Source organism: Salvelinus alpinus, chromosome 23, assembly GCF_045679555.1.
Source record: "Salvelinus alpinus chromosome 23, SLU_Salpinus.1, whole genome shotgun sequence".
In the NCBI taxonomy this organism is placed as follows: Eukaryota; Metazoa; Chordata; class Actinopteri; order Salmoniformes; family Salmonidae; genus Salvelinus; species Salvelinus alpinus.
Window position 1 is genome coordinate 38,507,352 of NC_092108.1, and position 27,967 is coordinate 38,535,318.

At 46.4% G+C, this 27,967-nt stretch overlaps 1 protein-coding gene across 4 annotated transcripts; it reads left to right on the plus strand.

Annotated features, from left to right (window-relative positions):
• LOC139550928 (5'-3' exoribonuclease 1-like) lies at positions 1-27,964 on the plus strand. Of its 4 annotated transcripts, none has more exons than XM_071362201.1 (41): positions 1-413; positions 1,335-1,567; positions 1,698-1,795; positions 1,949-2,058; positions 2,185-2,295; positions 2,764-2,849; positions 2,930-3,017; positions 3,208-3,376; positions 3,516-3,583; positions 3,756-3,893; positions 3,984-4,141; positions 4,351-4,440; positions 4,654-4,810; positions 4,953-5,072; positions 5,164-5,333; positions 5,423-5,540; positions 6,631-6,723; positions 6,828-6,931; positions 7,140-7,271; positions 7,543-7,705; positions 7,851-7,964; positions 8,304-8,402; positions 8,505-8,620; positions 8,728-8,874; positions 9,012-9,101; positions 9,546-9,681; positions 9,939-9,995; positions 10,148-10,280; positions 17,263-17,332; positions 17,526-17,718; positions 17,912-17,995; positions 18,625-18,714; positions 18,822-18,929; positions 19,722-19,802; positions 19,868-19,996; positions 20,173-20,287; positions 25,334-25,500; positions 25,583-25,696; positions 25,824-25,929; positions 26,097-26,257; positions 26,457-27,964. In XM_071362201.1, exons 1-41 carry the CDS (start codon positions 339-341, stop codon positions 26,742-26,744), a joined length of 5,079 nt encoding a protein of 1,692 aa, XP_071218302.1. In that variant the 5' UTR covers positions 1-338; the 3' UTR covers positions 26,745-27,964. The 4 variants fall into 4 exon arrangements, with proteins under 4 accessions (XP_071218302.1, XP_071218305.1, XP_071218303.1 ...); XM_071362204.1 differs by having other exon boundaries at positions 19,871-19,996; XM_071362202.1 differs by having other exon boundaries at positions 17,915-17,995.
• The last annotated feature ends 3 nt before the right edge of the window (positions 27,965-27,967 follow it).

Here is a 27,967-nt window from a genome sequence, read left to right on the forward strand (position 1 = left end):
TGATTGCACAGAATTGAAAGCGCCAAACGACAAGAAAAACAAAGGCCATATTTGTTAGACTTTTTTTTATATAGGGTGTTTTATTAATAGTTGTTAAAATACTAGCTAATCAGTCACAGAGTAGGCCTACATGGGATAATGTTACTATTTTCTGTTTGAGAGCTGGCATTTAGGTTATTACGTCATTGATTCCACCCGGACTGCTTTACTGGCTGTACAGTTACATTCTACCGAACGGAACCCCCAGTAGCAAAAGCAACTTCTCATGTTACTTTACGCATCTCTTATACCCTTGCATTTGTATTAATTTAACCCAAAATAAACAGTTTGTGGTCAAGATGGGAGTGCCGAAATTCTACCGATGGATTTCTGAAAGATACCCATGCCTGAGTGAAGTTGTCAAGGAACATCAGGTATGATATCCATAGCCTACTTTTTTGCTACCTAGCAAGCGAATATTACTGTTGCAGGTAACTAGTCAAGCTATCAAGCTAAATATAGCAGGCCCATAACAGTTTCACCTTCACGTATCGATGTTTCCACTCTGCCTGTACGCGCTACTCATAGCTATGATTATTATGGTCATAGCTAAATAAAACAACGTGTTATTGTAGTTACAAATACACATACAGCTAGCTAACTGACGGTACAGTAATATTTACCAACTAATTTAGTGTTTGACTCAATTTACCTTCTAGGTAGCTAACTAGTTAGCTAGTTTGCGTGCTACTACTACTTGCTATCAGCTTCAGTTAGATATCATAACAAATAGCCTAGTGAATAAGGCAGGCCTATATTAGTTTAGCTGAGGAACTCTCAATTCTGTTCTCTTTATCGAGGCGGAGTTGAGTTTATGCTTTGTTTGGTTTGTCAAGTAAATAGAACGTTATTCTGAAAAACAAATATTGTAGTCGTTGACCAGATGTAACAGTTTTACTACCGAGATCACTATTGCCTGATTAGCTCACATTTATTGGCAGGTGTACAATATGCATTAGTGGAATATTGACCACAGAGTCCAAAGTCGAACTCTGTCGGGAGTCTGTATCGGTTGGACTCCCTGAGTTGTGCACGTTCTGATGGGTGGATGTGGGTTAGCTACACGACTACGTGTTGCTTTCCAAAATAACCCTGAATTTTAACTCTGCAACTTTCTGAAACAAGAGTCCATATCTGTTTCCAATCAATCCCACTAGATCATTTTGTTTAAATCCTCAACTCATGAACACACTCCCTCCATTATTAAAGTATTGATGCTATTGCCTTCTTATATGGATAGTAGACAGACAGATGGGCCGACTGCTCTGACACCCCCTTTTACCTCTCTCCTAAAGATCCCAGAGTTTGACAACCTCTACCTGGATATGAATGGCATCATCCACCAGTGCTCCCACCCCAACGACGAGGACGTCCACTTCCGTATCTCGGAGGAGAAGATCTTTGCGGACATCTTCCACTACCTGGAGGTGCTGTTCAGGATCATCAAGCCCAGGAAGGTGTTCTTCATGGCCGTGGACGGAGTGGCTCCCCGGGCCAAGATGAACCAGCAGAGAGGCAGGAGATTCAGGTAAAGATCATGATGATAACAACTGCCTTTGTACTTTATGTGCTGTGTCTGTGACCGAGTGGCATAGCGATGGATCACGCAATGTCGTAACTCAATCAACCAATCAATCACGTATATGTTTCTCGTGAAGGTCGGCCAAAGAAGCAGAGGACAAGATAAAGAAAGCCCTTGAGAAAGGAGAGGTCTTACCTTCTGAGGCCCGCTTTGACTCCAACTGCATCACACCTGGTATGTAGCCTCCTACACAAATCATCACTTCTCCACCAATCTGTCCACTCATACCTCTCATCCAATTCCTAGGGGTTCAGATAGTCCCTCCTGTTTTAGTCTGTTCTTCAGTTTGGTGCCTACTGAATACGACCCATCATGTCTCTCCTGTAGGGACGGACTTCATGGCCAGGCTACAGGAGCAGCTCAAGTACTTTGTCAACAGCAAGCTATCCACAGATAATGCCTGGAAAGGAGTCAACGTCTACCTTTCCGGACACGAGGTGAGGGCTGGGGACACGGCGTGTGTGTCAGTGTGCACATTTTGTTTGATTAGATTTGATATGTGAATGAGTGACGTTGACTGTACATGCGTTGTAACTGTCTGTGACCCTCTGTTTCCCTCCCAGACTCCAGGAGAAGGAGAACACAAGATCATGGAGTTTATCCGCAGGGAAAACTCTGAGCCAGGCCATGACCCAAACACACGCCACTGTCTCTATGGCCTGGACGCTGACCTGGTGGGTGGCCCGTGGGTTTGGGAGATACGGTGTGTGTGTGTGTGTGTGTGTGTGTGTGTGTGTGTGTGTGTGTGTGTGTGTGACATCAAGGAGATGTGTATATGGTGGCAGATGTGAATGTCTATGTATGTCTGTAATCCAGGGGTGTCCAACATACGGCTAGCAAATCAGATCTGGCCCGCAAGGGGGTCCAATCCGGCCTGCAGATGGTTTGAGTAAAAAAATACTAATATATTTGTATTATATTTTGGGGAGGGGGATAAACTTAATATACTTTAAGTGACTAAAACCAAATCGAAATTGTATAGAAATGAAGACCAAATTGAAGTCAGAATGCGGCCACCGGGGCAAAATGAGTTTGACACCCCTTGCTGTAATCAGTCAATTACCGTGACAGAATTCTACTGTTGTTTCATTAGTATTAATGAAGGTGTGTTGTGTTAACTACAGTCTCTTTTTCTACTACAGATGATGTTAGGTCTGACCAGCCACGAGCCACACTTCTCCCTACTCAGAGAAGAGGTCCGCTTTGGAGGGAAGAAAAACCAGAAGAGGTGTGTCTAGTGTGCAAGAGAGAGCGGAGTGTGTGTGTGTGTGAGAGACCGAGTTATATGTATGTATTCCCCTCCTGCAGAATAACAGCTCCAGAGGAGACAACCTTCCATCTACTGCACCTGTCACTATTTAGGGAGTACATAGACTACGAGTTCTCTGAAGTTAAGGTAAGACAAACCCATACTCCCACAGAATACATTTCTGCTTCAGTGTGACCAGTACAGTAGATGCATATCTACTTGCTTACCGATAAGTGACTAACACACAGTAGCAATTCTCTATGAATGGTTTGAATAACAATGTCAAATGTTTGGTTGGTCCTCACAGTAAGATGTCTGACGATTGGTTGTTTAACAGAACAAGATCTCGTTTGAGTACGACCTGGAGCGAATCATCGATGACTGGATCCTAATGGGCTTCCTGGTTGGAAATGACTTCATCCCTCACCTTCCTCATCTTCACATCAACCAAGACGCCCTGCCTCTCCTCTACCGCACCTACATCAGTGTGCTGCCAACGCTGGGAGGTGAGAACACTCACACACCGTACTCAGACAACACACAATCCACACATACAACGTCTTCCAGCCTTTCTTCCACACAAAACATTTTATTTGCGTACCGGCTGGAGAAATTGATTCGCTTCTTTATATTTGACCCATGAAGGGTACTTGAATGAGAATGGCCACCTGAACCTGGGCAACTTTGAGAAGTACCTGGAGAAACTGTCCGAGGTGGGAGAGACCAGTAAACATCCACAATCAGTGGAATTATTTAATTACCATGCATTTCTGATTGTGACGCATGTCTCGCTCTCTTTCTCTCTCTGATACCTGTTTTGCAATCTCTCTCTCTCTTCGTCCCTTCCTCTTTATCCCCTTTTCCCGCTCTCTTCCTCTGCCCCAGTTTGACAGGGAGCACTTCAACGAGGTGTTTGTGGATCTCAAGTGGTTTGAGAGTAAGGTGGGCAACAAGTACCTGAACGAGGCCGCGGGACGGGCAGCAGAGGAGGCTCACAGCAAGGACGCCAGGAAGAAAGACCTGGTGAGACATGCGCCTGCAATGCACACGCAGAGATCCTACAAATACAGATGCGTGTCTAGAAATCCATATTCAATGTCTGTGTGTTTGCAGGACTCTCTGCATCTAACTACGCTGGATGGCGGGAAGGACAGAGCCCCTGGTAGGGGTTTTGAGGAGGATGGTGAAGAAGAGGACATGTTTGAGGCGGAGTTCAGACAGTACAAACGCACCTACTACATGACCAAGATGGGAGTGGAGGTGGTCTCAGAGTTAGTATATCTCACCTTCTCCCAATGTCTCCCCCAAAATTCTCAAAATATTTTCCTTCTACCTCGAAGGATCCTGAAATGCTCTTAGAAAAGTTTGTTTCCCCAAAAACGGAGCTGAACTTGTATGATTTTTCTAGTTTAAAACTAAAGACAATGGCATTGCAGAGCACGACACTCATTTAAACTTTTGTTTTTTGTATTGTTTTCAGTGAGTTTCTAGCAAATCAGGCGTTGTGCTATGTGGAGGGAATCCAGTGGATCCTGCATTACTATTACCATGGAGTCCAGTCCTGGAGCTGGTGAGTGTCTCTCTGTCTCTCTGTCTCTCTGTCTCTCTGTCTCTCTGTCTGTCTGTCTGTCTGTCTCTGTCTGTCTGTCTCTGTCTGTCTGTCTGTCTGTCTCTGTCTGTCTGTCTGTCTGTCTCTGTCTTTCTCTCTCTGTCCTTATGTATGTCCCTCTCTGTCTCCATGTCTTTCTGTGCACGCGTGTACTAAAACCTCCCTCTGTCCTAGGTATTACCCTCACCACTATGCCCCGTTCCTGTCAGATGTGAGGAACATAGCCCATCTGAAGTTGACCTTTGACATGGGCAAGCCTTTCATGCCCTTCCAGCAACTACTGGGAGTCCTGCCCGCTGCTAGCAAAGACCTGCTTCCCCAGAGCTACAGGGTAACACACACATACAGACCTGCCTCCCCAGAGCTACAGGGTAACACACACACACAGACCTGCTTAGTAGCATTGTGGCGACCTATGACATGCACACTTTCTCATAACACACCCGCTTCCGATACCTCCGTTCTGTCCACAGCACCTGATGACATCAGAGAATTCTAGCATCATTGAGTATTACCCTCTGGACTTCAAGACGGACCTCAACGGGAAACAGCAGGAGTGGGAGGCAGTGGTGCTCATCCCCTTCATCGACGAGGTGCTCACAGACATCATTCAGTGACCTACTTCATCCCCATGTGTCTGTTTATTCTGACGTTACTTATTTATCTGCGTGTTTTCCTTTCCAGAGATGTTTGCTCGCTGCGATGGAGCCTTATAACGATCACATGACCAAGGCTGAGAAGGCCCGAAACTGCCACACAGAGTGTGCTGTGTACAGCTACCACGCTGAGCTAGACTACCCTTACACCTCCACCCTGTCTGAACTGTTCCCCAACATCATGCACTGCCATGTCAGGTGAGACACATGCTGAACGCACACACACACACACTGAACACACTACTTCCACGAGGCTAAGATACTGTAACGTGATTGGTGGTTTCCAGGGTGACATCGGTTCCCATGGACGCGTGGCACGTGTCGTTGAGCCACGTGGGGCGCAGCGACAACAGCAGCCAGCTCTACTTCCTCGGCTTCCCCACCCTGCAGCACATCAGACACAAGGTACAATAGACGGGCCGGCAGGCAATGAGACAACAACGGAGTGTGAATCGGAAACACGTGATCCGAGAGCAACACAAAACGTATAATAAAATGGAACATGATAATATCATGTGCTGTGTCTCTGTTCACGAAACATGCTGACAGCGTTCTGCCACTAATCACACCCCACAGTCAGTCATCACACAAGGCACAGGTGGCCAACAGTCCCAAGATGATTTGTCAATAAAGATGCTGCAAGCTCACGATCTAGTAACGTAAACGGTCACTCATTAATCCAAGCCCTCGGAAGTGTGGCCGGAGAGGTATACAAGCTAGATCTGTTTTGGGTATTTTCTAAAGCTAGCCAGCTTCAGTTAGCTTCACGTTCCATTATGTCGCACGCGACTAGTCGAACAATGAACTCTTTATTGAGACGAGGCTAGAACGTCAATCCGTGGGCGAGTCGGTGTCACATTTAAATTTTGCCTGAAAATCACAATGAAAGAGAAGTTACCCTGCAAATTCAGCAGGCTATGTTGGGAAATGGGCTATTGGAAGTGCTGTCTTTTTTACAAGTGTTGTTTATGGTCTTCGGTGTGTTTATCAATGTACGGGCTTTTTTTCCCCCTCTAGAATACTTATCGCGTGGTTTCAAATGCATCCGTTCGTTACTAAATGTGTAGAACGATATGGTCCGGAGAAGGACGGAACGATGACGTACTCTTTGCAAGAGGGAGCCAAATTGGATTGGTCCTCGCCTCGCGGCCCAAACACTTCATTCAGAATAAATAGCCTGCCACAGAGCAGGTTAGCTCTGAAGGGTTCGTTGCCATAGAAATGTACCTGGCTAAAAAGGTGAGCCCAGGTCATGTCAACGGCTATCTCGATTTGAACTCGAGAGTCGACCAACGTTTAGCTCGCTCTTCAATCTCACGCCGTAGTACAAACCCCTCTGAACTGAGATCCCATTTGAAACCAGGAGATTTTTTTTTTACGTGGCTGCATTTACACCCCCGGTATTGACTGAGATTATGTGTATTGGCCGTCTTAGCATCGGAATACTTCTGTGTACGTTTCATATGTAGATGTGCTTTTTTTTCTGTCTTTATAGTTCTATAAGAAGAAGCACGGAGTGGTGGTGTTCCAGCAGAGCAGCCGAGGAGAGAACATGATGCTGGAGATCACACGTAGCAAAGAGGAACCCGTGAGTGTAGATGCACGCACACGGTCTTGTTTCTATGACGAGCCGATGACTGTGTTGGGTCTGTGTCTGGAGCAGAAACGGTAGATGCTGTTTCTCTCTCTCAGGTGTGTGGCGATGTGGCGGCCCTGGTCCTGGGTCGCTCTGTGTTTGTCAACTGGCCCCACCTAGAGGAGGCCAGGGTAGTAGCAGTGTCTGACGGGGAGAGCAAGTAAGAGCCACGCTCAGTTCTACTCGTGCTTAAAATAGATGCCACTATTACACCCGAACCGTCACTCAAAACCCTTTACGCCTCTGGCTCTGCCGTTCATTCACTTCTCTTTCCACCGTTACTTTGAAGTACACCGTAGTTGTCGACATTCATCGGTCTACCTCAAACACTCCTTTCCCTTCTTCTCCATCACAACCCTCCCTCTCAGGTTCTTCCTGGAGGAGCCGGCGGGAGTGCAGAAGCTGTATGACCGGGACTCTCCTCCCCCCACCAAGGTCACCTACCTCAGTGACAAGGAGCAGAAGGACTGGGTGAAGGACGTCCAGGGCATCACTGAGCAGTAAGGATCCGTTTGTTAAAAACCTACGTTTTGTTATCAAAGGGTAAGAGTTTTTCAGTGAAGGTCGTGTGTATGTGTTTGATTTCGGCATCCTCTTTGGTAGAAGTGCCTTCCTTTGTGTCTATCTTAGTATTTTCTTCCCTTAACATTTATTTAATTTAACCAAGAAGTCCCATTGTGGTCAGAGCTGATAAGACCACTTGGCCTAGGGTGACTTTGGCAGACCTCTCTCCTTCTTACCTAAATACATTGCAATCTCTTCTCCTCTCAGTTTCAGTAAGCGTAAGGGCATCGTGGTGAATGAGACGGCGGTGGTGTTGTATGGCCAGCTGCTGACAGGCAGGAAGTATGTACCTGGGCAGAGCGGACAGGTGCACCTGGAGAAACAGTGGTCCAAGCAGATAATGCCCTCCGCCTACCAGACCATCGTCAAGGTAGGCACACACGTACAGAGACGCGTACAGACACAGGAATGTACATAGGAAGACACATACTATACACGCATATACACAGTCTTCTCTCTCTCCTTCCTCTTTCGCTCGCTCTCCTCTCTCCTCCTTTGTGCTCTCTCTCTCTCAGGATATCAAGGCCTTTGATTCGTCGTCGACTCGCTTCCAGACCCTGGAGGAGCTGTTTCCCCCGACGACCACAGTGTTCATGGTGGGGAACCCCTACTACGGAGCCATGGGAGAGGTCTGTACCGCTTCCAGTGTCTACTTCCTGTCTGAGCCTTACACACTTCCTTATTGACTTGGAATCATCAGTATTGGGGACTCTTGAAGAGTACTGGTACACGTTAGGGCTTTAGGCTTGCTGCTTTTTGTGACCTTGAATTTGAATTGCTGAATTTGAATATCTAGTCTTGCAAATAAATATTTGTGAAAACAAAACGTTAAATGTATGCACTTTTAGATGTGATATAGAGAAATAATCTTTTAATGTGATGTATTAGACATTTTTGGGCGGCTTAATCTGTTGCATTGCATATCATCTTTGCCTTTTCAATAACACAATTTGCTCTTGGACATACAGGTGCAGGAGTCTAGTGACGTCATCAAAGAGGGACGAGTGTGGGTGGTGTTCACGGTGCCCTGTGAACCACCGATGGAAGCCTTAATACAGAACCAGCATGTAAGTCATTCTCAAAACGACACATCTCTCACACTCCTCGCCTGCCCCACATGACCAAACATGTGCGCCGTTGCTAAGCTTACTCCCTCCCTTCCCTGGTAGAAATACTGTGTGAAGTACAGTCCCGGCTACGTTCTGGCCTCTCGCCTCGGCATCACCAGCTACCTCGTCTCCAGATTCTCCGGCAGCATCTTCGTCGGCAGAGGATCCAAGAAGAAGTGAGTGAACACATTTCAAATGGAAGTCTATTTCCCATTTAGTGTACTGCTTTTGACCAGAGCCGTGTAGGTTTAATTAACCATGTGACGCGCTCTCCCTCCCTCAGTCCCCACGGGGAGCAGAAGGCTAACGTGGGTCTGAACCTGAAGTTCAATAAGAAGAATGAGGAGGTGCCAGGTTACACCAAGAGAACTGAGAAGGAGTGGCTCTACTCTGACGCTGTGGAGGAGCTGATGTCTGAGTACCTGGATAGGTGTGTGTGTGTGTATCCTTATTTGTGTGTTTTTCTCTGCATTTATGAAACTGTGTTGTCTGTATGTGTGAAACTGCGAACGTGTGCATGTGTTCTTATTTGTGTGCATGTGTAACCTGCATTGTCTCCTCCTGTAGGTTCTCTGAGGTGTTTGACCTGGTGTCCAGGAACAGTCACGATGATGTCTTCTACGAGGACGACATCTGGCCTGCGGAGTACGAGAACGGGTAACACTCATACACTTACATTCATGCACTCAACAATCATAATTTACACTGTAATACACTCATAACAGTTAAACCTGTATGCTTGTAACACTTACTCAAGACTTGCGTTCAGTTTTCTTGAAGGCCCAGCGTAGTCAAAATTACTTTAAAAAAAAATTCCTGTCTGACCACTCCGACTGTCCTACCAAAATACTTGCTTGAGAAATGTTTGTCTCTTTTTGACAATTTATTTTAATGGAAATCTATTACGGTAAGGCACTGAAATGTTACCTAGAAATGGTTTGATATTGAGATGAAAACAGCTGCATTGGGCCTTTAAACGCTCATATAAAACACTTGGAGGACATTTAATATATGTAACAAGGCAGAGGTAGATCATAACAGTTGTAGGAATACTGAAGATGGTGGTGATGGTAGTTGTGATGCGGATGGTTTTACGGGCAGCGCGGAGAAGGTGAAGGAGATCACTTCCTGGTTGAAGACCCACCCAGTCGCCGACATCGCCCGCACGTCATGTGATCTGCAGATCCTGGACAAGGCCATCGTGGAGCGGATCGAGGAGGAGGTGCTGAAGGCTAAGGTAACTCGGTGGGGGGGGCGTCAATCATTTAGTTGTTCTGTCCGTCAATCATCTCTCTGTCGATCATTTATCTCTACTCCTACTCGCTTTCTTTCCTATCAGTAAATCACCTCTACCCTCGTTTTTATGTCAATTAATAATATAGATGGATGCATATGTGGACTACTACTCAACAAGCCCTTCCTTTACTGTCAGTGACTAATCTACTTTCTTTTTTAGTGTTCATGTAGTGACTCTTACCTCCGTCTGTTTCTCAGGTGAAGAAGAGCAGCGAGAAAGTACGTGTTACTGTGAGGCCACGTTTGCTCTTCAGGGTGAGTTCGTCACTTTCCGGTTTTTGTTGTGTGTGTTTTTCTGGAGAGTGAGTGAAAATGACATTGAACCCTTGCGCTGTGTTTGGAGCCAGAGTTCCAAAAATTCCAACTCCACACCTCTCTAACCTGTGTGTGTGTGTCCCTCCCTCCAGCCCTTAGAACAGCAGCACGGTGTGGTCCCTGACCCAGATGCAGAATACCACCTGTTTGACCGAGTGGTCAACGTCAGAGAGAGCTTCTCTGTCCCCCTTGGCCTCAGGGGAACCGTCATCGGCATCAAGGCAGGTGAGTGGTCGCACGCACACACACACACACACACACACACACACACACACACACACACACACACTCACTCACTCACTCACTCACTCACTCACTCACTCACTCACTCACTCACTCACTCACTCACTCACTCACTCACTCACTCACTCTTTCTCTCATATACAGTGTGTTCGGGAAAGTATTCAGACCCCTTGACTTTTTCCACATTTTGTTACGTTACAGCTTTATTCTAAAATTTATTAAATTTTTTCCACCCCTGATTATTCTACACGCAATACCCCATAATGACGAAGCGAAAAACCGTTTTTTAGAAATGTTTGCGAATTTATAATAAATAAATAAATAAAAATCTACCTTATTTACGTACACTACTGTTCAAAAAGTTTGGGGTCACGTAGAAATGTCCTTGTTTTTGAAAGAAAAGCATTAAGCAAGAGGACAAGTACATTGGAGTGTCTAAATTGAGAAACAGACACCTCACAAGTCCTCAACTGGCAGCTTCATTAAAATAGTACCCGCAAAACACCAGATTCAAAGTCAACAGTGAAGAAGCAACTCCGGGATGCTGGCCTTCTAGGCAGAGTTGCAAAGAAAAAGCCATATCTCAGACTGGCCAATAAAAAGAAAAGATTATGATGGGCAAAAGAACACAGACACTGGACAGAGGAACACTGTCTAGAAGGCCAGCATCCCGGAGTCGCCTCTTCACTGTTGACGTTGAGACTGGGGTTTTGCGGGTACTATTAAATTAAGCTGCCAGTTGAGGACTTGTGAGGCATCTGTTTCTCAAACTAGACACTCCAATGTACTTGTCCTCTTGCTCAGTTGTGTGCCGGGGCCTCCCACTCCTCTTTCTATTCTGGTTGGAGCCAGTTTGCACTGTTCTGTGAAGGGAGTAGTACACAGCGTTGTACGAGATCTTCCGTTTCTTGGCAATTTCTCGCATGGAATAGCCTTGATTTCTCAGAACAAGAATAGACTGATTGGTTTCAGAAAAAGTTCTTTGTTTCTAGCCATTTCGAACCTGTAATCAAATCCACAAATGCTGATGCTCCAGATACTCAACTAGTCTAAAGAAGGCCAGTTTTATTGCTTCTTTAATCAGAACAACAGTTTTCAGCTGTGCTAACATAATTGCAAAAGGGTTTTCTAATGATCAATTAGCCTTTTAAAATGATAAACTTGGATTAGCTAACACAACGTGACATTGAAGCACAGGAGTGATGGTTGCTGATAATGGGCCTCTGTACACCCATGTAGATATTTCATTAAAAATCATCCATTTCCAGCTACAATAGTCATTTACAACATTAACAATGTCTACACTGTATTTCTGATCAATTTGATGTTATTTTAATAGACAAAAAATTTGATTTCCTTTCAAAAACAAGGACATTTCTAAGTGACCCCAAACTTTTGAACGGTGTAAGTATTCAGACCCTTTGCTATGAGACTCCAAATTGAGCTCAGGTGCATCCTGTTAATATTGATCATCCTTGAGATGTTTCTACAACTTGATTGGAGACCACCTCTGGTAAATTCAATTGATTGGACTTGATTTGGGAAGGTAAACACCTGTCTATCTAAGGTCCCACAATTGACAGTTCATGTTTGAGCAAAAACCAAGCCATGAGGTTGATGGAATTGTCCATAGAGCTCAGAGACAGGATTGTGTCGAGGCACAGATCTGGGAAGGGTACCAACACTTTTCTGCAGCATTGAAGGTCCCCATGAACACAGTGGCCTCCATTATTCTTAAATGGAAGAAGTTTGGAACCACCAAGACTCTTCCTAGAGCTGGCCGCCCGGCCAAACTGAGCAATCTGGGGAGAAAGGCCTTGGTCAGGGAGGTGATCAAGAACCTGATGGTCACTCTGACAGAGTTCCTCTGTGGAGATGGGACAACCAACTCTGCAGCACTCCACCAATCAGCCTTTATGGTAGAGTGGTCAGACTGAAGCCACTCCTCAGTAAAAGGCACGACAGCCCTGTTGGTCAATTTCTTCAACAAATGATCAGGTCTGTATAATTATCAAACATACTTTAGTAATGGAAAGGAAACAGGCTCTTTAAGTATTAAAATACTCCTTTAGTAATACAATTGTAGGCAGAAGTTGGTACAGAGTACAGTATATGGTAGTTCTCCCCAAGATCTGCAAAGTGTCTAAGACATCCTGTAACTCATAGAGCCTCTCCCAGTCCTCCTTGCATGAGTTTCCCTGGCAACAACATTTTAATTAATCTAGCCTCCCCTGACAGCAGTAACCATCTTATCAGCAATTAAAAGCTCAGAAGTGGGTTTGACCGGAACTTGACCTTTCGTCACAAGTATAGGGTCATAACAATGTGAACGAGTGTAAGCATCTTCTGACAGGTGGCTGGTTTCATCTGTGGCAGCCTTGTGTTCTCAGAAAACCAGATAACCACGGTGGGATCCAGACAGGAGGAGTCTGAACGTAGACGCCTTCTGATAGTGTCTGAAGGTCACAACACTCAAAAACAGGTTTTAACACACCGAGGTCTCCTGAAGAGGAGACCTTACAGTTTATCATAACATCATTTATTAACCCTTTAAAAGGTATAAGGCCTTGGTTTAACCCTCTTCATTCCACCCCTTTGAGGCCACAAGGCCTCAACAAAAGCAAAGCAACTCAAGCATAGTAATTATAATAATCATCCATAAAAGGTGCATTAGATTGCAAGCAAATCCTCAGGAGATTGAGGGTAGAATTAAGGTTCTGAGGGATGAGGAACATAAAGCATAAACATGCCTGGCATAGCCTTATGAAGTACCCATTTGCCAGCTGCACAGAATGCACAAATGCAAATCAGCAGAACAAGCACGGGGGCCAATAATGGGACTAAAATGGAAAACAACTTAAATCCAAACTGGCCTAGTTTATCTTTCAACCACCCAAATGGGAACTAGGATTTTTTTCCTGTGGGGGTGTAGGTGTCAGCCAACTGTGTTAATTATTTCTAAATCTCTGTCGTATCAGAGTCCGGGAGAAGCCTAACACATTCCGTGGGGGGTAATAGAATTTAGGGCCCTTCAATATCCCCCTCCTTATTTAGGATGTAGTCTAATGCCAGGCTATGCCTGGCTGTAACAGCTTTAAGATTCTGAACATCAGTTGAAAGAAGGGCAAAACCAGCAATAGTCAAATTCATATGGTCCTACATGGAGTAGATGATGTTGTTAATTCAATCACCTACGACCATTGATCCAAACACAATTGCTCCAAACAACTCACTCTGACACTGAGGGTTTTTCAAAACGACTAAATACGAACCACTAGGCGTGGCTCATCTACTCAGGTTCTGGACCACGTTTACCCATTGATTACTGGTTTTCAATTGGTTCCCCTGCATCTCTATTCCTCTGAGCAGAGACTGCTGGTGCAGAATAAGAACAACCAAAAACATGTACCTTAAAGGTTTACCCCAAGTTTTCTTTTTAACAATGTGACCATAGTGGTCATGTGTAACAACGTCTGGGTCTGGGTGTGCACTCTTATCTGGTATGATGGTTGGAACGTCTTCTGGCAGTGTGATAGGTGGTGCCACCCCTGACGCTCCTGGACCTTCACTGCTGTGGGTGTTGCTGAGATGACCTGTTATGGGCCCATCCATCTGGGGTGGTTCCATGTTCTCTTGTGCACATTCAGCTTGATCCATTCTCCAATGTCAATGGCCTGTTCTTGAACTTCCTGGGCCTTCCTGTATTGGGAATACAAAGACCTAACAGCATGGGTTAGTTCCTTCATATATTTACTCAAATCATCATCCAGTGTAGTCAGGTCAGTCAGTTTTGGAGTCATTGGTCTGTGTAAAGGAACGTTCATTGGACGGCCAGTTAAGAGCTCATGTGGGCTAAGCCCTGTTCTGTGGTTTATACTATTGCACATTTTCATCAGGACTAAGGGGAGACATTCTACCCATAACTTCCCTGTGGAGTGGCATGCTTTGGCAAGCCCCCCTTTTTATGGTTTGATTAGCACTCTCAGTAATCCCATTACTTTGTGGGTGGTACATACAAACTTCTGATCTATCGCCAATTGGGCAGCTACCTGTGCAACCACCCTGCATACCACTGCTGGCTTGCTTCTGAAGCTAAGCAGGGTTGGTTCTGGTCAGGCCCTGGATGGGAGACCAGATGCTGCTGGAAGTGGTGTTGGAGGGCCAGTAGGAGGCACTCTTTCATCTGGTCTAAACAAAGATCCCAATGCCCCAGGGCAGTGATTGGGGACACTGCTCTGTGTAGGGTGCCGTCTTTCGGATGGGACGTTAAACGGGTGTCCTGACTCTCTGAGGTCATTAAAGATCCCATGGCACTTATCGTAAGAGTAGGGGTGTTAACCCCGGTGTCCTGGCTAAATTCCCAATCTGGCCCTCAACCATCACGGTCACCTAATAATCCCCAGTTTACAATTGGCTCATTCATCCCCCTCCTCTCCCCTGTAACTATTCCCCAGGTCGTTGCTGCAAATGAGAACGTGTTCTCAGTCAACTTACCTGGTAAAATAACGGATAAAAAAAAAAAAAAATCTCCTTTGAAATGGGTGTCATTGTCTGCGGCGAGAACTTCCGGAATACCAAATCTAGGCATAATTTCCCTTACCAGAAGTTTTACTACTGTTTTGGCATCACAGTGCACGGTTGGAAATGCTTCGACCCACCTGGTAAAGCGGTCAATTATTACCAGGCAGTATCTCTTTCTTTCCTCTCGCTCAGCCATGTCTATGAAATCCATAGCTAAATGGGTCTACGGGCCAGCTGGCGCTGGGAATTTCCCTGGTTTCAGGGGGGTACCCTTACCAATGTTGTATTGCATGCATGTAGTACATTTTATACACGTGTGTTTTGCAAATTTCAATCAGATTTGGACAAAACAAGGTGTCAGATATTAGTCTAACCATCTCCCCCCTTGGCTGGGCCAGGCGACACACAGAGGAGACGAGCGGTAGAGGCAGAACTGGTTTGCTAGAGAGCGATTGCCTCCACAGGCCATCAGGGCCTCTGGAGCAGCCTCTAGACTCCCACAAAGGGTGATTAAGTGCGTCCACAGCCTGGTGTTGGTCCAGATCAGTGATTTCAGATGTTCACAGGGAGGAAAGCATAACAGCATGAGTATGGCAGTGAGAAGCAGCAGAATCAGCAGCTGCATTACCTAAACTGATGCTGTCAGTGTTGCCTGTGTGGGCTCGGACCTTAAGAATAGTCAAATGGGCTGGAAGCAACATGGCTTCAAGCAGGGCCTCAGTCTAAGGTTTTTAATAGGGGTCCCAGACACGTTAAAGTCCCTACCTTTCCAAACCCCTATCCAAGACAGGAAAACGCCAATGGCGTATGCAGAGTCAGAATAAATGTTAACCTTCAAACCACTACCCAATTGACATGCTTCAGTGCTAGAAGCTCAGCTTGTTGTGCTGAGCAATGTTCAGGCAAGGGCTGTTCAATCAACAATGTCTTATCTAGTGAGACTATACCAAACCCTGCATGTTTCCTACCAGTCTCCCTATCAATAAAGGCAGAGCAGTCAACAAAGAGAGTAACGTCAGGGAGATCAAGAGGTTCATCACATCTAAGGCCTGGCCTTAGAATCATGTTGGACTTCATCAGGAAAATGTCTACCCAGTAGGCTAACGGGAGTGGCCGGATAGTTCAGAAAGGGAGCCGTAATAGTATTACCTTCCCCCAGGTCAATTGTTGTATCTTAAGTCCAGAACAGCTTTTGAGAGATCCCAGCGACTCCCATCGTCTTAACTGACTTAGATGTGAGTCCCAGGCCGAGGTGTTGGCCTGTAGATCCAATGCTGGAGGTGTGAGCTCCAGTGTCTATTAAAAATGGTACCTCTTGATCGTTGACCTTCCGAGTAATGATTGGTTCTTTGGTACCATCCGGAAAGGGGGTCAGGGCATCCCTATTGTTGATTATTCTGCGGTGGGAACCACGTTTGTCACAGGAGACTGTTGGGGCCATCCATGTTAAAACAGGTTTTAACACACACACAGACGTCTCCTGAAGAGGAGACCTTACAGTTTATCGTAACATAATTTATTAACCCTTTTAAAGGTATAAGGCCTTGATTTAACCCTCTTCAGCCCGCTTGGCGTTTCCCAAACGGCACCTAAAGAACTCCCAGACCATGAGAAACAAGATTCACTGGTCTGATGAAACCAAGATTGATCTCTTTGGCCTGAAAGCCAAGCGTTACTTCTGGAGGAAACCTGGCACCATCCCTACGGTGAAGCATGGTGGTGGCAGCATCATGCTGTGGGGAAGTTTTTCAGGGGCTGGGAGACTAGTCAGGATCGAGGGAAAGATTTAATGAAGCAAAGTACAGAGAGATACATGATGAAAACCTGCTCCAGAGCACTCGGGACCTCAGACTGGGTTGAAGTTTCACCTTCCAACAGGACAACGACCCTAACAGCCAAGACGGCACAAGAGCTTCGGGACAAGTCTCTAAATGTCCTTGAGTGGCCCACCCAGAGCCCGGACTTGAACCCGATTGAACATCTCTGTAGAGACCTGAAAATAGCTGTGCAGCGACACTCCCCATCCAACCTGACAGAGCTTGAGAGGATCTGCAGAGAAGAATGGGGAGGAACTCCCCAAATACAGGTGTGCCAAGCTTGTAGCAACATACCCAAAAGATTCAAGGATGTAATCGCTGCCAAAGGCGCTTCAACGAAGTACTGAGTAAAGGGTCTGAATACTTATGTAAATGTTATATTTCAGTTTTATTTCATTTGCAAACAATTCTAAAAACCAGTTTTTGCTTTGTCGTTATGGGGAATTGTGTGTAGATTGACGAGGGGGGAAAAAAACTATGTAATCCATATTAGAATAAGGCTGTAACAAAATGTGGAAAAAGTCAAGGGGTCTGAATACTTTCCAAATGCACTGTACAACACATGTGGTCAGCCTCTAGTCTTTGAACAGTCTCTAAACTGATGTTTAACCTCTCTCCCGTGGCAGCTGATCGGGAGGCTGAGGTGTTGTATGAGGTTGTTTTCGATGAAGAGTTTGCTGGTGGACTTACTATCAGGTACAGCCTCATGTCTGTTTCATATAGGCCTATGTCAAGTGTTTCAAGCCTCGATCAATCGCATGTTTCCTATTACATCGTTTATTTTTTTTTAACGTTAAGTACCTGTGTTTTTGTGACTGGCTATTGTGTGGTTGTGACCCTGGATCTGGGGACTGTAGCACGCCTGACTCTGGTGTGTTTCCTACTCTAGGAGTGCGGCGGGCCGTGGCTACAGGCTGCCTCCCTGTGCCTTAATCAACCTGAGCCACGGGGGCCGTGTAGAGCAGGGCTTCCACAAACTGACCGCCGTTGTCAAGCCCCAGCCTTCCTCCTCCCACCAACACAACAAAGGACAGCTGGGCGGGCTGAACCACTCACCGCGATCACCCTTCATCTCCACACAGGTTGGGACTGGAGTAGAGCATGTCCTCATAAAACAACTGGCCTAACCACTCCCAGAGTAACCAGCATAGATCAAGATGAATAGCCTCCAACTGTTTATCTCTGTTCCTCGCATTTGCCTACCTTTCTCTCTGTCCCTCCTGTATGTCTTGATGTCAACCTTTCCGTCTCCCTCTTTCCCTCTGTGTCGCTCAGCAGCAGAATGGCAGACAGAACATTCTCAGGGCAGACACTCAGGGCAACAAAAACTCTGCACACAAAGCCAGCCCGAAACCTAAGGTAATTTCTTTCTGTCGCTCTCTTTCTGTCGCTCTCTTTCTGTCGCTCTCTTTCTGTCGCTCTCTTTCTGTCGCTCTCTTTCTCTGTCGCTCTCTTTCTGTCGCTCTCTTTCTCTGTCTCTGTCTTTCTCTGTCTCGCTTGCTCTCTCTGTCTCTGTCGCTTTCTGTGTGTTTGTGTGGGATTTAATGTATACAATACCTTATTTGTGTGTGGTGGTGTGTAGCCTCTCTCTCGCGCTCTCTCAATTCAATTTGCTTTATTGGCATGACTTAACAATGTACGTATTGCCAAAACTGACTTTGGAGATTTACAATATTAACATATTTGAACTAATAATAATCAATATTGACAACAGCAACAAAAGTAATCAAGGGTCAAAATAACATTGAACAATAACAGTAAGCATAGAGGACATTGGTTGGTCTGTCAGATACTCATCTTATGGTAGGCAGCAATGTAGTGCGCTGCCAACCCACAGCTCTCTGCATCCTCCAACAGGACGGGTAGCCTACTCTCATCAGAGAAGTCTTTGAGACCTTGAATAAGGATTTCAAATTTGGGGAAATTACACTAATTGTTTTATATTTTTTACATTTTGTCTCTCTCTCTCGGTCTGTGTGTGACTGCAGGGTAAAGATGAGGAGTTCAGTAATGTGTGGCAGTCTCTGCAGAGCTCTGGAATGCCCCAGAAACCACCAGCTCACTGGCAACAAGACAATGTGAGTCCATTCATAAGGTTGTACAAGTGTCACCATACTCGCGTTGTGATCAACCTCGTTCGTGGCTGTGTCACCTGACCACCATCTCTGTGTGTGTCTGTCCCCAGTCGGGTAAGTCTGCCTGGGGTACAGGGTCTCCCGGACAGGAAGTGCAGTTCCAAGGGCAACAAGGCAGGAACCAACCCCAGAGTCAACAACCGCAACCTCCCAAACCTGTGAGTCACTACTTTATCTAACCCTAACCTTTGAACTTGAAAAACCCCTCTGTCCCTTCATCCCTAACCATTGAACGTTACACCCCTAAACATTGAGTCGCAGCTCTTTGATGCTGACTTTAGGGTCTGACCTCAGATCAGTGTTTGTCTGGACAGCAGGTTAGAAACACTACATTATTTTAGCTCTAACCTGCCATGCAAAGGTACCCTTATCTCTTTAACTCTGCCACTCAGTATCTGCATCCAGTCCTTCATGAGAAGAATGCAGTTTTTCAGACTGTATTAACAAAGTACTTGCAGGATAGTTGCTTGTGTAAACCTCGTGATCCAAGTCAAAAGTCTTCAGTAAAAGTTATTTAGCGCAACAATCATTACATAAACTACCTTACACGTCTGTTCTTTCATGCATGTGACACCTCTGAGGCCGTTACCCTGTCAGGCCACCATCAGGAGACTACAGATCCCAGCAGCTCAGGTAGTGGAGAACTACAACTCCAATCGTCACCAATAGCAGACCAGAGGCCTCATCCTCAGCCGCCAGCATAGCCAGGAATCAGGACTACAAATGAATTGAAACTAGTCAATAAAATGCATTTTGCAAAAGCAGATTTCAGTGTAGGTTTGGTTATTACAAGTGGAAGGCTGTGAGTGTAGTCCAACTAATACAACTCAATGAAGATGCATATTGACTATAATTGTATTATTTTTGTTGTAAGATCTCAATGTGCAAGTATGACTTCTGTGAGGGAGAATGAGGTGTGTGTGTGTGTTAAACTTCATGTTGTTTTATAGGGTCCTGTAGGAAGTATCAGACTCCTCAAGAGAAACGAAGATGTCAATTCTCTGTTTCCCGCTCAGAACGCTACAAAGAAGGTACAGACGCACACCACACACACACACACACACACACACACACAATCTTACCCACTTGTCTCCAGCAGACAGAGTTCGAGGAGTTGATCGCCAACCTGAAGATCTCCAAGGGCAACGAGTCAGCTCCACCCCCTCCAGCCAAAGAGCCCACGAGCCAAACAGAGGAGCCGCTTTCTCCGCAGTCATTTGCTATGGTGGGTACTAGTACTCACTGGTTGGTGTTACTCTATAGTGGCCCACTTCAAACTCTTTTAAATTAGAATGATCTGCTCCTTCCCTTGTGGTTGGTTGTAGTTGTAGTAGTCCTGTTGTGATTTGGTTAGGTATGGTCAGTTGGCTAATTGTGGTTGGTTGGTTCTTCTGTGTGTAGAAGGGAACTCTGGCCCTGAAGGAGATGCTGAACATTGGCGCCGGCCCGGACTCCACTAGTCCCGCCTCATTCAACCCACAGCAGCAGAACAAGAGACGACCCACCAAGAAACTGGGTGAGTTCAACTATGTGTAACGCTACATGTTTAGTAGAGCCTGACTGATATGTTTTTTGGGGGGAGACACTTATGGATACCGATATACACTACATGACCAAATGTATGTGGACACCTGCTCGTCAAACATCTCATTCCAATATCATGGGCATTAATATGGAGTTGGTCCCCTCTTTGCTTCTATAACAGCCTCCACTCTTCTGGTAAGGCTTTCCACTAGATGTTAGAACATTGCTGCGGGAACTGGTTTCCATTCAGCCACGAGCATTAGTGAGGTCTGGCACTGATGTTGGACGATTAGGCCTGGCTCACAGTCGTCGTTCCAATTCATCTCAAAGGTGTTCGATGGGGTTGAGGTCGGGGCTCTGTGCAGGCCAGTCAAGTTTCTCCACACCAATCTCGACAAACCATTTCTGTATGGACTTGGCTTTGTGCACGGGGGCATTGTCATGCTGAAACAGGAAAGGGCCTTCCACAATCTGTTGCCACAAAGCTGGAAGCACAGAATCGTCTAGAATGTCGTATTCTGTCGCGTTAAGATTTCCCTTCACTGGAACTAAGGGGCCTAGCTCGAACCATGAAAAACAGCCCCAGACCATTATTCCTCCTCCATCAAACTTTACCGTTGGCACTATGCATTGGGACAGGTTGTGTTCAACTGGCATCCGCCAAACCCAGATACGTCCATTGGACTGCCAGATGGTGAAGCGTGATTCATCACTCCAGAGAACGCATTTCCACTGCTCCAGAGTCCAATGGCGGCAAGCTTTACACTACATTGACATGACATTTTAGTCATTTAGCAGAGGCTCTTATCCACAGTTAGCTTAAGATGGCTAGGTGGGACAACCACATCACAGGCATAGGAAGTACACTTCCCCTTAATAAACGTAGTTGTCAGAGCTAGAAAGGGGGGTGGGGGTCAAGTGCAAGTGCTGGTTACGTGTTATTTTTATTGTTTTTGGGGGAGGGGGTCAAGGTGAGGAGGATTATTGTAGATACTGTTTCAAGAAGTAGTGTTTCAGATGTTTTCGGAAGATGGGTAGGGACTCTGCTGGCCTAGCTTCAGGGGGAAGCTGGTTCTACCGTTGCGGTGCCAGGACAGAGAAGGGCTTGGGCTGAGCGGGAGCTGCCCTCCCATAGGGGTGGGAGGGTCAAGAGACCTGAGGTGGCAGAACGGAGTGCTCGGGTTGGAGTGTAGGGTTTGAGTACAACCTGACGGTAGGGAGGGGCAGTTCCTGTTCCGTAGGTAAGCACCATGGTCTTGTAGTGGATGCGAGCTTCAACTGGAAGCCATTGGAGTGTGCGGAGGAGTGGGGTGACATGAGAGAACTTTGGAAGGTTGAATACCAGGCGGGCTGCTGCGTTCTGGATAAGTTGCAGGGGTTTGATGGCACATGCGAGGAGCCCAGCCAACAGAGAGTTGCAGTAGTCCAGACGGGAGAGGAAGGGCGCCTGGATTAGAATCTGCGCCGCTTCCTGTGTGAGGTAGGGTTGTACTCTACGGATGTTGTAGAGCATGAACCTATAAGAGCGGGTCACTGCTTTGATGTTTGTCGAGAATGACAGGGTGTTGTCAAGGGTTACGCCAATGTTCTTTGCACTCTGAGAGAGTGACACTGGAGTTGTCAACTGTGATGGAGAGGTATTTTAGCAGGCAGGCCTTACCGACATTCATGTTGAGTTATCTGTCAGGCACGCAGAGATCCGTGTCGCCACCTGGGTTTCAGACGGGGGGGGGAAGAAGAAAAGTAGTTGAGTGTCATCCGCATAGCAATGATAGGAGAGACCATGTGAGGATATGACGGATATGACGGAGTCGAGTGACTTTGTTTTTAGAGAGAAGAGGAGAGGGCATAGAACTGAGACCTGGGGGACACCAGTAGTGAGAGTATGTGGTGCAGACACAGATCCTCTCCACGTCACCTGGTAGGAGCGGCCTGTCAGGTAGGATGAAATCCAAGAGTGTGTATCGCCAGAGACGCCCAGCCCTGAGAGGGTGGAGAGGAGGATCTGAAGGTTCACAGTGTCAAAGGCAGCTGATAGATCTATGAGGATGAGAACAGAGGAGAGAGAGTCAGCTTTGAAGTGCGGAGAGCCTCCGTGACACAGAGAAGAGCAGTCTCGGTTGAGTGATCCGTCTTGAAGCCTGACTGGTTAGGGTCAAGAAGGGATACAGGACTATAGTTTTTGACGTCAGAGGAGTCGAGTTTTGGTTTCTGTAGGAGGGGAGCAGCTCGGGCCATTTTGAAGTCCGAGTGGATGCAGCCAGTGGTCAGGGATGAGTTGATGAGGGAAGTGAGAAATGGAAGAAGGTCTGGAGGAGGGGATGGGGTCGAGCAGGCAGGTTGTTGATCAGCCAGACCTCACTAGTTGCAGGATTTCATCTGGAGAGAAAGAGGTCAAGGAGTAGGGTAGTTCTGTGTGAGTGAGACCGGTGGACTCAATAGGCTGAGTGAATGAGTAGCGGATGTCGTCAACCTTTTTTAAAAAGTGGTTGACAAAGTCAGCCGCAGAGAGGGATGGTGGAGGGGGTCGAGGATTAAGGAGGGAGGAGAAGGTGGAAAAGAGTTTCCTAGGGTTAAAGGCAGAAGCTTGTGCCTCCCGAGTGGCGCGGCAGGCATTGCAGTGCTAGAGGCGTCACTACAGACCCGGGTTCGATCCCGGGCTGTGTCGACCCATGAGGCGGCGCACAATTGGCCCAGCGTCGTCTGGGTTAGGGGAGGGTTTGGTTGGCCGGGATGTCCTTGCCCCATCGCCTAAGCAACTCCTGTGGTGGGCCGGGCGCATGCACGCTGACACGGTCGCAAGTTGGACAGTGTTTCCTCCGACACATTGGTGTGGCTGGCTTCCTGGTTAAGCGAGTAGTGTATTAGGAAGCAGTGCGGCTTGGCAGGGTCGTGTTTTGGAGGGCGCATGGCTTTCGACTTTCACCTCTCCCGAGTTCGTACGGGAGTTGCAGCGATGGGACAAGACTGTAATTACCAATTGGATATCACGAAATTTGGGAGAAAAAGGGGTAAAAAGGCAGAGGCTTGAAATTTAGAGTGGTAGAATGTGGCTTTAGCAGCGGGTAGAGAGGAGGGAATGAAAGGATGATAGGTCCTCTGAAAGTTTAGCTTTCCTCCATGTCCGCAGCCCTGTTCTGTAAGCTCACAATGAGTCACTGAGCAGGAGGGGAGAGCCGAGCGGGCCGGGAGGAAAGGGGACAGTGCAAGTCATAGGATGCGGAAATGGAGGAGAGTAGGGTTGAAGAGGCAGAATCAGGAGATGGAAGGGAGAAGGATTTAGGGAGAGAGAGTGTAGTGGGAGAGAGAGCGATGATTGCGACAGCGCATGACCATCTGCGTAGGGGCTGAGTGGTTAGTGTTGAAGTAAAGGGAGACAGAAAAGGAAACTAAGTTGTGATCACAGACCTGGAGGAAGGTTGCAGTGAGATTAGTAGGCAAGCAGCATCTAGTAAAGATGAAGTCAAGCGTATTGTGACAAGCCTTGGGAGTTGGAGGGAATTGGGAAAGGGTGAGGACAAAGAGGCAAGGAGGGGAAAGCGAGAGTCGAAGGCAGACAATTCCTGATTGATGTGTCAACAACTATCTGTAAATTATGAGCAGTCAGCAGTTCACGCAGCACTTAAAGTAGATGGCCTTAGATAGCAAAAAGACAGTACTCGACCACAGCAGATAAAGACAAAACAAATTATTCTTATCACACTTGGAGATAACAGGAGTCCTCTAGCTATAGAATGACGCTCCAGCCGACGCTTGGTGTTGTGATCTTAGGCTTGTGTGCGGCTGCTCGGCCATGGAAACCCATTTCATGAAGACCCAGACGAACAGTTCTTGTTCTGATGTTGCTTCCGGAGGCAGTTTGAAACTCGGTGGTGAGTGTGGCAACTGAGGACAGACTTCTTTTTTTTTTCTTCTTTTTTTTTTTTTACATGCTACACACTTCAGCACTTGGCGGTCCCGTTCTGTGAGCTTGTGTGGCCTACCACCACTGTTTCTTCTTCACAATAACAGCACTTACAGTTGACCGGGGCAGCTCAAGCAGGGCTTGTTGGAAAGGTGGCATCCTATGATGAGGCCACGTTGAAAGTCGCTGAGCTCATCAGTAAGGCCATTCTATTGCCAATGTTTATCTATGGAGATTGCATGGAAGTGTGCTTTATTTTATACACCTGTCGTAAACTGGTGTGGCTGAAATAGCCAAATCCACTCATTTGAAGGGGTGTCCACATGCTTTTGTATATACAGTGCTCTCGGAAAGTATTCAGACCCCTTTACTTTTCCCACATTTTGTTACGTTACAGCCTTATTCTAAAATGGATTAAATTGTTTCCCCCCCTCATCAATCTACACACAAGACCCCATAATGACAAAGCAAAACACGCTTTTAGAATTTTTTGCTAATGTATTCAAATTAAAAAACTTAATCACATTTACTTAAGTATTCAAACCCTTTACTCAGTACTTTGAAGCACCTTTGGCAGCGTTTACAGCCTCGAGCCGTCTTGGGTATGGCGCTACAAGCTTGGCACACCTGTATTTGGGAGTTTCTTCCGTTCTTCTCTGCAGATTGTCTCAAGCTCTGTTAATTTGGATGGGGAGCGTCGCTGCACAGCTATTTTCAGGTCTCCAGAGATGTTTGATCGGGTTCAAGTCCGGGCTCTGGCTGGGCCACTCAAGAACATTGAGGCCTGTCCCGAAGCCATTCCGTTGTTGTCTTGGCTGTGTGCTTAGGGTCGTTGTCCTGTTGGAAGGTGAACCTTCGCCCCAGTCTGTGGTCCTGAGCGCTCTGGAGCAGGATTTCATACGTTGTGACATTAATGAAATCATGAGAATGTTTAAGTGTTGAGATCAGCATGACATTTCCTTTTTTTCACCTATTCATTGAATATTGGTTATCCAATATCGGCTGATAGTGTTGGTGAACCGATATGGGATTTAGTGGAGATACTGTACAACAGATATTAAACCAGTTGTTCTTCATTCCCTTTCTCCTCCTTACACCCTTAAACCTCCCTTTTTCTCCCTTCTTCCCCATCAGCGGCGAGGATGGGCGACTCTGTGTTACCCGCAGCCCCAGCAGCAGCAGTCTCTCCCCTGCAGTCCCCTCAGCCCTCCATGGTTCCCAGTGTGGCCTCAGAGCTGACCAGGATCTGTATGGGCCTGGGTATGGCCCCGCCTGACTTCACCTTCATGCGCAGCAGACAGGTGAGGCAAATACACACACACACAATCTTGCGTACAAGACACACACACGCACGTATTCAAGCACAATCCCGCTCTCTCCCAGGGTCTGCTGGTGTACCAGGTGAAGCTCTCCAGTGGTCTGGTGGTCCAAGGTCCCCAGTGTCAGTCCGAAAACGAAGCCAAAGAGAAAGCAGCTCTTTTCGCCCTGCAGCGCCTTGTGAGTGTGGTGTGTCCTTCCTGTATATCTGTGTGTTTCCTCCTTTTCTTTCTTTTGTTATGTGTGTATTTGACAAGTGTCTCCATATTTGTAGGTTTTCTAACCCCTCTCTCTCTGTCTCCTTCAGAATTCAGTGGGTTCTGGGTTCCCCCTGCCACCGCCTCTGTTCTCTGGGGTCGGACAGATAAGGGGAGCGCCCATGGGACCCATCCCTAACATATTTGGTCAATCGGGTGAGCCCTGGCGTCATGTGGGTTGTCTATATTGATACTATACTGTACGACCTCTCTGGGTGCAGTAATGCCCTTTCACCTTGATAGGTTTTAGACACGAATTAATTCTGGATGTGAACCAAACCCTTTCACCGTTTCACTCTCTTTCTCTCTCTCCCTCCCTCCAGGTGGTCTGTTGATGCCTCCTCAGGGGTATGGTCCCCTACACTGGGGCATGCCCCTCCCGCCTCACCAGGGCCAGCCCTTCTACGGAGGCACCTTCCCTGGCGCCCGGCCCCAGGCACCCTCCGTCCCCATCGGCTCACACAACCAGTTTGTCCCCCTGCAGGTAGGAGCTCCAGGACCTGTTTCTATAGTTCACAACAAAAGAGTGCATTTATACGGCCAAAAGATACATATTAATAGTATTTTGGGATTTCACCACAGATTAACCCAGAGAAATGACCATGATTAGCTCTTATGTTTGTTTGTGTGCTCCCATGGTAACACACCATCTTAGCCTCTGACTAACCTACGTTTACTGTCAGGTCACTAAGAAGCGCGTGTCCTCAGTCAAGAAGCCCCAGGAGTTCTGCAATGCGGCTCACACGGCCAGGAACCAAGCCCCGGGCAGTGAATTCCCGTCTCACTCCCAACCTTCCCTATCCCCGGCCCCCTCCACACCCCCAAAGACCACCCAGGTAGCGGGGACCCCATCCACGCCCCAAACACCACGCCAGAACCCCTCGGGCCAAGGTCACACCCCCGGCTCTGCCTCCAAGAGGAAACACAGGAAACTGGCGGTGAACTTCGAGGCAGCCAAAGTCCAAGAATAATCCCCTCCCGTTCCTCTTAGGTGTTGGTTTTTAGGATGGTGTTATAATCTGTTGGGTCTCAATGGCACCCTATTCCCTGTGGTGCACTACTTTTAACCAGAGCCCTATGTAGTTGTCCTATGTGGCTGTAATCAAAAGTAGTGCACTAGATGAGGAATAGGGTGTCATAAGTGTGCCATTTGAGATGCAGACTCTGTTCTGGATAATGTGAGGCAATAAGGTCTGATAAATCAGAATGCCGTCGTTTTTATGTTGTGTTTGCATCATGTTTGTGAGATGGATTTCTATTCTCCCTAATCTCGCCAGACCTTGTGATACATGGTGTCCTTCTAGTTGGTCGGTCTATGATTGGAGCCAGTAATCAAGGGCTTAATCTCTTTTAATCTTTCCCTTCGTTTGTTTCAAGTCTCTATTTTACCAAATTTATTTTTTATTCTGATCAAAGTATTTTGTCACAATTCTGTGTTTTTAATGTCAATCGTTTGTAATTGCTAATACTAAATCAACCTACAAAATAGTAATGTGAAATGAACTTCACACATGTTAACCAACAATTAGGCCTCAAATACAGTATACTGACTGACAGCATGCAAACACATCACTATGACAAAATTCTGGATTTTCTTCTCCACAGTATAACATAACACATTTCTTCCAGTAGAAAATCATTTTGTAATGGAATTCAAATCATCTCCTGTGGGACATCACCAGCACCTCTGTTAGCTGGTTGATCCAAGCCTTAATGGAGAGATGTTTCTGTTTTTAAAAATATTTTCATCCACCATATTTCAATCTGGATTTTATGCCTTGGTACCCTTTTAAATATGACACATATTGTTTTTTGTTGCCGACAGTACCAAGGCTGAATCATTATTCATTAACTTGTAACCCACATGTACAGTCTCGAGTCTTACAAGCATATTTTTGGGTCTCGCTTTGTTTTTGGATTTGTACCTTTTGCCTCTTTCAACACGTGGTCTGAACTACTGGGTTCTGGCTCTGTGGGTATTTTAAACGTCTGAACCAAAGCACACCTGTTGTATGTCCTATTGTTTTCTTTCTAAATTAATTTGAGAGTTTTTATAAGAAAAACCTCAAATACCCCCCCCCCCAAAAAAAACTTTCAAAAACCATAAAACTAAGGAAATGTAGCTTGCTCTTTTGATGCAGGAAAGGTGCTGTACGTATCCAACGAATAAAGAAATTTTTTGTTACCATGACAT

What these genes read in the sequence shown, in the direction of transcription:
- LOC139550928 (XM_071362201.1), top strand. Translation starts at nt 339, where the DNA reads ATGGGAGTGCCGAAATTCTACCGATGGATTTCTGAAAGATACCCATGC. An exon ending in CACGTAGCAAAGAGGAACCC is followed by an intron (nt 6,724 to 6,827) that starts GTGAGTGTAGAT and finishes TCTCTCTCTCAG; the next exon opens with GTGTGTGGCGATGTGGCGGC. An exon ending in AGGAGGTGCTGAAGGCTAAG is followed by an intron (nt 9,682 to 9,938) that starts GTAACTCGGTGG and finishes TCTGTTTCTCAG; the next exon opens with GTGAAGAAGAGCAGCGAGAA.